This window comes from Mastacembelus armatus, chromosome 17 (assembly GCF_900324485.2).
Source record: "Mastacembelus armatus chromosome 17, fMasArm1.2, whole genome shotgun sequence".
Lineage (NCBI taxonomy): Eukaryota > Metazoa > Chordata > Actinopteri > Synbranchiformes > Mastacembelidae > Mastacembelus > Mastacembelus armatus.
The window spans coordinates 9,307,236-9,319,244 of NC_046649.1; the positions used below are offsets into that span (position 1 = coordinate 9,307,236).

Genomic DNA, 12,009 nt, shown 5'->3' on the forward strand with positions numbered 1-12,009 from the left:
CTCTATGGTTATCTGTCTTTTTCCCCTCTGCTTTGTTTTTATTATAGATTGATTGAATGCTTTGTTGAATGGGTTTGTCTTATTATATTCTTGTTTTGGCACCCCCTGTGCGTCCTAACATGCCCCCTAGATGACTGAAAGAAAGGTTGTAACAATGAGCATCATCAACTATATTCTTTACAGATTTTCACCTCTGTTTGTATAATCTCACCTTTGCTCTGATTGTGTTTGTTATTGAGTAACAGCGAACTCTGCTCACAGCTCTCCGGGAAATCGTTTTGAAATCTGGATTGTAAACAAACGTGGGTGCTGTTCTGTTCTCATTAACTTAAATACTTAAATAAATGTTTTAGATTTGACACTAAATCCTGAAGGTGCCAAATATAAAAACAACAACTGTCACGTTATTTGATATCATAATGAGATGATCGATTGTTTATGTGTTTTTTAAGCCTGTTTAAGTGGTGTGCAAAATAATATCACAAGGTAGTGATTCTGTAACAGTAAAATAATGAAACATTACAAATACAATTATTTATAAATTCTTATAAAAATCCCTTTTTAAGTTTTTGAGCTTTCCTAAATGTCACTTTGTATGTTAGAACTTTTATGTTTGAGCAAATATCTATAAGAAGGGAATTTCTTATATATTTTTTTAACTTTGTTTTGTTGTGCAGATTTGTATAATATATGTTTACTGCATTTTGTCATTGTGTTGGCTTTAGTGCATGTTAGAACTGACTAGATCAGAGTTACAGATACAGTGTTTGCGCCACATGATTGAATTTTTTGGGGAACAGCCCCAAGCATTTATTACTGGCTCTGATCTGATCAGGGCTTGTTTCTCTGCCTCTTCCTGCAATATCTGAATTTCTAAGAGAATGGATCTTAGAAGTCCTGGATTTGTACTTTTGCTTTGGTTTCCTGGAGTCGTCCTTGGTAAGATCATTCAATTCTGTCATGGAGAATCATTTAAGTTGTCTTTGTTTGTTTGTTTGTTTTTCTTTTTTTTTCTTCTTTTCTTTGTTTTTTTTTTAGTAAATCATCAGCCCATAGTATTCTCTTGCTTATTCCACTGCTTTCAACTAATATGTCACTTATTGTTTGATAGATGTTTTTATAGAATTTATATAAAATTAAAATTTCAAACATTCCTACCATTTTAAACTTGCCATGTAGCTTGTCTGTACTTTTATATGTTTTATTTTATATTATATTATATATATATATATTATATATTAATCCATCATTATTTTTTAGTGCACTCTGTCATTTTTCTCATGATTTTCTGTTCTATCTTGCATTTATAGGACTTTGAATTTTGGTTATTTGTGAAATGTGCTAAACAAACACAAATTTCCCTCGCCTTATCACTGTTTCAGCACAAAGTGCAACACAGAGTTGTCAGGCTCCCAGGTTGGATGGTGGCTACTTTCCTTCCAATGATGAAACTTATTCCAACAACTTCGAGCTCTTTTATGCCTGCAATAATGGACGTAAACCTGTGGGAGAGGGTTGGTGGGCAACAAGCAAATGTATAAATGGCACATGGGTTCCTAAACCACAATGCATAGGTACGTGTTTGTTTGAATGCAATGCTGAGCGCCTGCAGACGTGCTTTTCAGGGTAAACTCTCACCTTTCATGTTCTATATTTTTTGTTGATACCCCTGGGAAACCTTGATGTTTGGTGGTCGTTTGCTAATTTTGTCCTTCTTTCACTGTGTGACATTATAAAGAAATACATTCAACTAAAACATTAATATAGTCATGTTAACCACGACTCTGCCTACCTGTATTAGTTGAAACAAAAAATATAGTGTGTACAATCAGTTTAATCCAATATACACACATCAAGACAGTGGAGCACTCTCTCTAAACAGCAGATCTGTTAAGATATTTGCTGCTCAGGAATTGTCAGACTAAGTCTTTATTTTTTTTTTCCTCAGATGAGAACAACTGCTTTGCACCAAATATTCCTAATGTGCAAGAACTAAGACCCCAAAGGGATTGGTATAATGCAGAAAAATCAATCAGGATAACATGTGACAAAGGATATGAACCCAAACCCCGGGTTAACACAGTTTGTAGGGATGGAAATTGGACTTTTTTGCTCGCCTGTGAGAGTAAGTCTGTCAAAACAGAATCTAAATCTGGATCGTTAAGTTGGATTAACACCTGTGTCTAAATCAACTTACAACCAAATATTTATCCACCTGGACACCTTTTACAATTGGTGATTTATTTCTTTATTTACAGAAAGTGACAATGCATGCAGTGCACCCTCTGAAATCCCCCACGCCGTAATAATTAATCAGGAATACAAGGAGGTGTTTGATCAAGATTCAGAAGTGCAGTATGAATGTGAAGATGGATACACTGTAGAGGGAGGCAGCACCAAATCCATCTGGTGCACAGCTGGAAACTGGAGTGTAGGTCCAAGCTGCAGTAAGTTGACTGTGTGCTGCATCTGACAGGTCAGAAAAAATGGATGGGAGGATGTTTTTGCTTTAGCAACCTTTCCAAAAACAAAAACAAATGTGTTAGGAACTGAGTCAGTGTTTATTTGATATTATCTACTTAGACAAAGCAAAAAAAACAGATGTTGGTCAAGGTGGTTCTACAGGTAGGGGGCACACTACATCTGTTGGCCGTGAGACTCAACCTGAAAGTGGAGGTAGGTTATTGATCTCTATTAAATATGAGTCAGTATATCCATTTATCTAATCTCCCTATAGAGTATGTACTGTAGACAGTGGTGAAAGGTACATTTACTCAAATATAATATATTTAAGTACATTTTGGAAGTATTTGTACTATATAATATTTATATACAAAAAATGTAATGTGTTTTCCAACCTAGACCATAGACCAGGTACTGGACATAGTGGAGCTGGAGTGAGAGAAACTGGGGGGGGGCACACTACATCTGTTGAGCGTGAGACACAGCCTGGAGGTAGAGGTGGGATATTGACATGTGTTGGATATGTACAGTATGAGTATTATTTTGTATCTCCAACCTAGTCTTTCTACTGCATAATATAGTTCTGTCTTCTCAGACAGAGAAACCAGGCCAGCTACCGGTCAAGGTGGAGGTACAACTGGGACCATTAGACACCCTGTAAGTGGAGGTAGGTTATTGACCTTCGTATTATTTAATAAAAAACTATTTTTGGATATTTATATTGATCGATTGAAAGTTAAATTTAGATATACAATTTTGCAGCATGGTGCATGAGTGGTTAGCACTGTTGCCTCACAGCAAGAAGGTTCCTGGTTAGAAACCCATCAGGGACCTTTCTGTGTGGAGTCTGCATGTTCTCCCTGTGCTTGTGTGGGTTTTCTCCAGGTACTCTGGTTTCCTCCCACAGTCCAAAAACATGTATGTCAGGTTGATTGGTGACTCTAAATTGTCCATAGGAGTGAGTGTGAGTGTGTGAGGTTGTTTGTCTCTATGTGGCCCTGTGATGGACTGGTGACCTGTCCAGGGTGGACCCCTGCCTTTCACCCAAAGGGAGCTGGGATAGGCTCCAGCAGATCACTGGGACCCTGGTTAAGGAATAAGTGGGTATAGATGATGGATGGATGGATGGATGTATACTTTTTAACCATAACACAAGAATGGTTTAGATGTGACTCCAAATCAGAAAGAAATGGATCCATCACTGTGGGATGTTTTCCATATTTACTGATGTGTCTTCATTCATGTTTATCTGTTCTGTGTATCACAGGATCTTCTACCACCTCTGACAGACCTATGACCACATCAGGTAAATTTTTCACATCCATTGCTTCTTTCACATTAAATGTATCAGTCTTGATTTATTTATATGATGTAATTGTCTAATAATTTCACCACTTGTTGATCCGTTACTGTAACTTAAGAGCTGAATTTGCAGCCACTGCTCAGTCAAATGAAACTTGGATCAGCTGAGAATTACCTTACTAAGTAGTTCAGAGATGGCTTGGGTTGAAATATTTGCTAATTAGAGACATTCACTGTCTATATGATCGAATCTCTCAATGAATTGTGAATGTGAATGATTACACTGAATCATGACTGTTACTGATGAAACCAGAAAACGTTTTGTCTTTGATTCACAATATTTTGCTTCCTCCTGAATTCAGTTCAGTTCAATTTGGTTTATTTGTATAGGGTCAAATCACAATACAATCATCTCACGACACTTTACAAGGTCACAATGCCACAAAACAAAACAATAATATGTTAACTGTTGAAAATAATAGTCTACCTTTGTGCAGTAGGTGTAGACCAATTGTTGCTGTGCTCACTATTGTGTGTTGATGATCTGTTTTGTTATTACAGTCGACTACTGTGGAGCAGCTCCAGTCATTGCAAATGGTGTTATGGTGCAAAGTGAACGAATGTTTTTGAAATATCAGTGTAATGCTTTTTACACACATGCTGGTCCAGACACAGTGATGTGTTACGCTGATGGCACTTGGTCAGAATTACCCACCTGCAAAGGTATAGACATAACTAGTATAGACTAATATAGACTAATATTCATTCCAAAAGTATATCAAATGTTACCCAAATAATTATATGAGTGTTTTTTTCTCTTCATTTTGTGCAGAGGCATTCTGTGTTCTGGATCCTCGTCTACGTGCTGGGCACAATATTGGACTTTCTGCTCCTGAATACATAAAGGAAGATGAAAGAAAATATATTCAATGTATATGGGAAGCTTACTATATCTATATTCAGTGCACTAATGGAAGACTGACTTTTGGGAGGTGTAAGTATATAAATAAGCTTTATACATGTTAAGTTTCAGCCTTTGTATTGTCATCTAACACAGTATCAGACCTGCAGTGTACATTAATATTTGTACATGATTTTGCTCCATGGTCTACAGACTTCAGAAAGACCTTGTCCATTACCATCCAGCAGCCCCAACAAAATCTGACCTCAACACTTGTGTACAGGTTGAGGTTGACTTACTGAGGCCTTATGCTGACAGAGGTTCACCCTGAGTGAAACACCACAGGGGCTGCATTGATGTGGGTGTGTTGTTTCAAATGCCAGTGACACGATGTGATCAGGCCTGAGAGGTCCAGGTGGATGAACAGATTTATGTCTTTAAAGCTTATTCCACACCGACACACAGCACAGTGGTTTGTGATACTCACAGACACTTAAACACATTAATCTGGCATGGATGTATTGCACTGTGAAATTAGTTAGTTTAATTAACTATTTATTAGTTAAAGGGTGTGTGAAGTCAAGAGCTGTAGGATTATTATTGGCTGTGTAAAGGACAGAGAATAAGGAATTTGTTGAGTGTAAAGAAAACAACATCTGTCTTGTCCTTTAAGAACAGAGCAGATATTAGACTGTATGTGGAGTCATGTTTACTGAAATATTCACTGATCTGCTGCTGTTGTTCTTGGTTTTTTAGGTTGTCATAGTTATGATATAGACCATGTAAGTGTTATTCTTTCATTTTTTTACACAACTACATTATTGTTGAGATCAGTTCAGTTTTAAAGTTTTACATTAATTGACATTGTTTAATGTCTCTACTGTCACCAGGGACTTTGCTAGTGGAGCACAGCAGAGGAAACACTGCTGCCGACGGCTTCACTCACCACCGACTGCCAATAAAACTTAAGCTGCAAACTTCTGAAATGCCTGGACCAGAAAACAGCTACTGCCAGAAGAACGTTGCTGCAGCTGTATTTGATTATTTGAGACGATTATTGCTGCTAACATTTATACACACAAGGCTGGAGCTGGTTGCTCTTTGTCATTCAGCTTGTATCTTTATGACTGAAGCTCTTAGTGCACTAATAACACGATCAAGAGTTTAAATACATTATTAAAGCTTCCATAGCCTACAGTAGTCTGAATAAAATGTTCCTTTGAAATTTCAATGTAGGTTTTTGTATTAGTTCGTTTACAAATGACGTAGAATGGACTTTCCACTAAGTACATCAATGAGACATTTATCCAGACACAGTAGAAGCAGAATAGCAGAGGGTTTCAAGTGAAGCACTATGTCCACTAACCTGATAGTAGAACCTGGTGATAAATGGCTGAAGGTGTGACACATGAGGCTCCAGCAGGTGGAACCAGAGCCTGAGATGGATCTCAGACAAACTGTATGACCACAGGGTAAATATCCCATGAGCCTCTGATCCCATATGAGCTAATATGGAACATGATGCTGTGTGTGTGTTTTTGCTTTATAATTAAATGTATCTTCTATCACTGAATCTTCTGACTGCTATTGTATTCCACACAGTTCCTCTTCTCTTTCTAAAATATCTTCATTGAACCGTTCTGGCCTTTTCCTAATGCTGACCTCTGACCCCAGCGTTGCTGAAAATTCCATCTGAAATCTGGGCTGTAAACAATCTGATATTTTTGTAGAAATCATTGTCCAAGAGATTTCCAAACAAATGAATCTCTGTGGGCATTTCAGTGTCACTAAAATGGGGCCTGGTTAAAACAAAGAACAACACTGACAGAAAATAAGGCAATAGCTCTCTTTAATATTGATCTGTGAAAGAAACATTAATGTAAACTGTATGCTACGGGAAACTCCTCTAACTAGAGTCCATGAAGTCTGTTAGTGTGTTGACTTTTGAGCAACATGTGATACCAGTAACTCAGTGTAATGTTTACTATTTCTCAACTTCTTAGCTGTTTGGAGAAATGTCCTCAACAGTGATTAACTAGCTCAGATCTCAAGGTTCATTCTGCTTTGCTGCAGTGGTTTAATTCCTGACAAAATGTGCATGAGATATCTTGGATTTGTTCTCCTGCTTTGGTGTCCTGGAGTGCTGCATGGTAAGAACATTACATTCAATCACTTAGAGAGTTCCTCATTTGTTAAATAGATGTTTACAATGTACTTTTGTTTTTTGACTTATTGTATTTCAGCACAAAGTGCAGCACAGCCTTGTCGGGCTCCCGTCCTGAAAAGTGGTTTCTTTTTCCCTAAACAAGAAACTTACTCTCATGAATCCAACCTCTCTTATGCCTGTGATAATGGACATAAACCAGCTGTGCAGGGTTGGTGGGCAACAAGTACCTGTCAAAATGGCATATGGTCTCATAAACCACAATGCATAGGTATGTGCTTCATTAATACTTCTGCTGGGTGTGTTTGACGCTGGTTTGAAACCTTTAAAATGAGGTGAGCAAGACGTTTGGTTTATATAATTTAATCAGTTATGTTAATACAAGATAAAATGAACCTGATTCACTGAGAATAATGACATCACATTATTTCAGCAATTAAATATGATGGTTTCCTTCTTTATGGATGCACCTGTTAGAGTCCAGTGTCTCAATGACAAATATTTATCTGAAATAAGATTCACACATAAAATGAAAGTGTTATGTGATCAACAAATTTAAGGAATGGCAAGTATCATGAATATTCCCAAATCCTGATAAAAATGCACAGTAAATATGTTGTTACAATGGTAACAAGTGTCTTAAACATCCTCAGTTTACTTTAACATGCTTATGTTCAGTGGTCCTGAGAGCTCAACACACTGAAACTTTGCAAAAAGAAAAAAAAAATGCAGTGCAATAAAAGAAAACACAACCAATTACAGAAACATACTGCAAATAGCATAGACGACAATGGAAATATTCCCAGAGCAACTTAATATAAAACTATATACAGTATTTCCATGTGCACCACTTTGCAGTGTCCCCTGGAAACATTGCAGACAACTTTAGCCAGCTAATAATTAGCAAAATGCTAACAGCAGATATCTGGTGTTGGAGTCAGACAAATGTTGTGGGTTGGAAAATGAAGTAACGTATGTTATATGATTATAAAAGGAAAACAGTGACCATAATAAACCTGTGTAGAAATCTAAAACAATTGTTACCAACTAAAAGCCAAGTAGTTTTCCATCTGGACATTTTCTTCTGCTCATTAATAATTTATTTCTTTATTTACAGAAAGTGACAATGCATGCAGTGCACCCTCTAAAATCCCCCACGCCGTAATAATTAATCAGGAATACAAGGAGGTGTTTGATGAAGAGTCAGAAGTGCAGTATGAATGTGAAGATGGATACACTGTAGAGGGAGGCAGCACCAAATCCATCCGGTGCACAGCTGGAAACTGGACTGTAGGTCCAAGCTGCAGTAAGTTGACTGTGTGCTGCATCTGACAGGTCAGAAAAAATGGATGGGAGGATTTTTTTTCTTTAGCAACCTTTCCAAAAACAAAGACATGTTAGGAACTGAGTCAATGTGTATTTGATATTATCTACTTAGACAAAGCAAACAAAGACAAAACAAATCAGTAGTACATACAGCAGCAGGACATTTTACAGGACAGGGTTGAAACACTGATAATTGTTATTTTGCTATAATCTGCTAATATAATTGAATGTCTATGTGCAGTGTAAAGGTTGTTGGACACAGTGAGAACCCCACAGAGAATTATCATGTGCAAGCTTTATGAGCTCTGCAGAGATTTCAAGTAATTTTGGGTTCAATAGCCCTCAACAAAGTAATTACTCAAAGATTCACTGTGTATTTCTGAGGTCTAACAAACATATGTTGAATGTATTCATTTTCTCAAAATATTTGCAAACTTAATTTTTCTATAAGTTAAGACCTGAATTTTTAACATTAATGTTTCATTTCTCCATAGTTATACACCAGTCAGGGTATCTTCATCTGGTATGGTTAACGCTCACTGTGACCAAACATAGTGCATACAAAAAACTACAGCAAAGTGAATCATTATTGGACTTTTTCCACTGGTCAGAAAAGCTACTCCAAATGAATTCCTATGGTGCATCATTACTGCTGCGTGTTTAGAATGATGAGAAAAAGGTGTAGACATTGTTCATGGGATGTATAAAAACAACATCCCAGTGTGACAAATAAATAACAACTAATGACTTTTATGTGCATTTCATGTTACAGGATCTTCAACCAGCTCTGGATCTAACAAGGACGAACGTCAAATCACAAGAAGTACCTTTTCAACACATGTACCAGATAATATCTTCACCAGTCAGGGGATGTTACTGAGTTATTTGAGAACAAATGTACAGAAACATTTTCTATGTATTATTAGTGTCTTTATCATAAATAATTCAGAGGCCAAATTACTTGCCAATAGCCTTACTAACTGATTTGAGGATAGGTTGGGTCCATCAGTGAGGCAGTCAGGAAAAACATTAATCCTAATATGTTCATAAAATTTGCTATTCCAGCTTGAAATATTTGTTTCCAGAAACCTTTTTATTTGTCCCACTTCAGTCAGTAACTGTGGAAGATACCCCAGCGTTCAAAATGGTGATGTGGTGGAAACTCACGGAAAGTCTTTGAGATACCAGTGCAATAGCTTCTACAGACTCGTCGGTGCAGAAGGAGTGGTGTGCTACAGCGATGGCAAGTGGTCAGAAGTGCCCACCTGCAAAGGTAGAAACAAGACAGCGCTACTGACCTTTATGCCAAAGATCAGCCAAGGGGTTGACTGGGGAACAGTAAACTTTTTCTGTTGTGGTTGTGTCTTTTTCTGCAGCTGCCTTCTGCGCTTTAAACACTGAGGCACATCCTGAATTAGCACCTGATGGAGTTAAACACATCAAAGACGGGGAGTCGATGCAAGTGCGCTGTGTGGACCGCTGGAGGTTTGAGAATCATGTCGTGGCCCGGTGCACTGATGGAGAACTGACTATGACCAGATGTAAGTGTCACTTTAAGTTCATTACTAATGTTAGGATGCTATTAACAGAAACAGTAGGATCACTGATTTTCAAATTTGTTTCCTCTAATCACTGTCAGTTCACAAACTGTGTGCATGCAAACAATCTGGTTATCATTGTCTTTGGTTATCAATGAAGACAATAAAGACACAAAGTTTAAACAACAGTGTAATCATTCTAGGTCGCTAAATAACAGACATTTGTCACAAGCCTCAACTGTTGCATGAACAACCTGAGCCTTAATGAAACTGTTTGACATTTTTGTAAATGGACTAATTTGTCTTTGTGCAAACAGCTAGATTAAAATACTGACACCTCTCTCCTGTCTCTACAGTATAATATGGTGTTACATCAATGTCAAAACTAGATGGTGCAAAAACACAGGGTGAAAAATATAGACCTGCACGTTTTAACAGTTCGGAAGCATAAATATCCCCCAGTCGCCAACTGATAAAACGTGCAGCTCAATGTTTTTGTGCCCTGTAGTTTTGACATTGATGTAATGCCATATTATAAATGCAGCTAAAGCCAGCAGCTGATTAGCTTAGCACAAAGACTGTAGCAGTGAGAAACAGCTAACATGCTGTCTGTCACCACCTCTACAGTTCACCAATTAAAACATTATAGCTTATTTATTTTGAAGAGTGCACAGTTGATATTCTTAGCTAACCTTTGGGAAAGCATTTCTAAAAAGGACAGACTGCTCCTTTAAGGTGTTACACTTTATTAAAGGTTGGCTGACTTGCACCAAAGGAAAGAAAGAACACACACAGTTTTCTTAATAGTGGATACTACTCCTCCACTTAATCCACATAAAACATTACAATAAAATATTAATATAATGAAAACAAGGTGCAGAGCTTCAGGCATTTAGCAAATCAAATGTTATTTCTGTATTACAGCTGTTGTGCAATTTCACTGTTGTGCTTGTGTTTGATTATTTTTAGGTTGTAACAAGGTCCAAATTAATACGGTGAGTGTTACCTCTGAATTAAGCCTTTGAAGAAAATCACTGATATTTTACTTTTATTGTTTTATTACATGTGTTCATTGTCTGTAAAAACATCTGTCTTGTTCCCAGAACATCTGCTAAGAGTGAATCTTAGTGGGAAGACACTGCTGCTTTTGGATGTGGTCACTTCTGACTGAAAACAAATACCAGCCTCTGTGACACCATGTTGGACTTTTCAGAAACCATTTCTTTTTATTTTGATCAGGAAAATTCCTGCAAAATGTAGAACAAAACCATGTGTCTAGTCAAAACCATGTATATGACTGTTGCCCTGAATAAAATCTGCAACTTCAGCACTAATCATTTTAGAGTTGTATCTGCACAGTGTTTGTATCTAGATCACCCCTGTAATGCAATCCATCCATTAACCATACAGTCTGTCACAATCCCAACAACTCATATACATCAGTGCTGTCAGTTTTGATGTTATTGATCATGACACAAAGTTTGAGAAGAGCATCACCACTGGTTAAGGATAAGAAACTAATCGACTGATTTTGTCAGTCCGCGACAGCTGTTTCAAATCTTCCAGCAGGACCAGCCTGAGATTCAGCCATTTGTGTGGGAATTTATTTTTATCATAATTCATTTGTTCACAATTCCACTTTACTATTTTATTTGTTTACTATTTTCCTCCCACGTCTTGGTTACTAAAAACAGATTGTTTCCCAATTTTAAAAGTTTGAACTATGAAAATCACATTATATGTTTCAACATTCACAAGTACATCAACTTCCAATAATTAATAATCACTGTGTTAATATGTACCTGCATGATTAAAGAATATTCCCTATATGCATCATACATTTTCATTACTAAACCAAAACGGTGTGACAAGTTGTAAAAATACAAATTATATTATATGTTAAGGCCTTTTACATTAACTGTGTATTCAGAATTACAAGGCTGTCACAAATTATTAAATAATTTTATTATCATTAAATTTTGGGATCATAGTTTGAATTTCAGTGGAGCTCAGCTCCTCTGAAAAGGACACAAACTCCCTTCAAAGCCTCCCCTGAGAAATTTAGGGGAAGCTCTAAAAAAATGGTCTTTTTTGTGTTATAGGTTATGGTTTATTTTATCTACATTAATTAGGCCTCCTGAAAAAAAAAAAACAGTATAAATATGTCAATGTTGTGTATTTATTCACTCATTACATTCAAATTCCCAAACATCTGTCTCCACTGATTAACATAAATATGTGTCTATTCCTACTGTGGTCGATCCCATATGAGCTAATATGGAACATGATGCTGTGTGTGTGTTTTTGCTTTATAA

The 12,009-nt window shown here is 36.9% G+C and overlaps 2 protein-coding genes across 2 annotated transcripts; both read left to right on the forward strand.

The window, feature by feature from the left end:
• The first annotated feature begins 1,490 nt into the window (after window positions 1–1,490).
• Window positions 1,491–4,968, forward strand: LOC113134135 (sushi, von Willebrand factor type A, EGF and pentraxin domain-containing protein 1-like). Its single transcript, XM_026313374.1, has 9 exons — window positions 1,491–1,518; window positions 1,949–2,125; window positions 2,259–2,458; window positions 2,584–2,676; window positions 2,808–2,961; window positions 3,059–3,130; window positions 3,731–3,769; window positions 4,327–4,488; window positions 4,880–4,968. The coding sequence occupies exons 1-9, from the start codon at window positions 1,491–1,493 to the stop codon at window positions 4,966–4,968; spliced, it is 1,014 nt and encodes a 337-aa protein (XP_026169159.1).
• A 1,592-nt stretch (window positions 4,969–6,560) lies between these two features.
• Window positions 6,561–11,525, forward strand: LOC113133962 (complement factor H-like). The gene is made up of 8 exons (XM_026313057.1): window positions 6,561–6,816; window positions 6,910–7,101; window positions 7,948–8,136; window positions 8,929–8,979; window positions 9,268–9,429; window positions 9,533–9,697; window positions 10,664–10,689; window positions 10,798–11,525. The coding sequence occupies exons 1-8, from the start codon at window positions 6,759–6,761 to the stop codon at window positions 10,807–10,809; spliced, it is 855 nt and encodes a 284-aa protein (XP_026168842.1). The 5' UTR covers window positions 6,561–6,758; the 3' UTR covers window positions 10,810–11,525.
• Window positions 11,526–12,009: the final 484 nt, after the last annotated feature.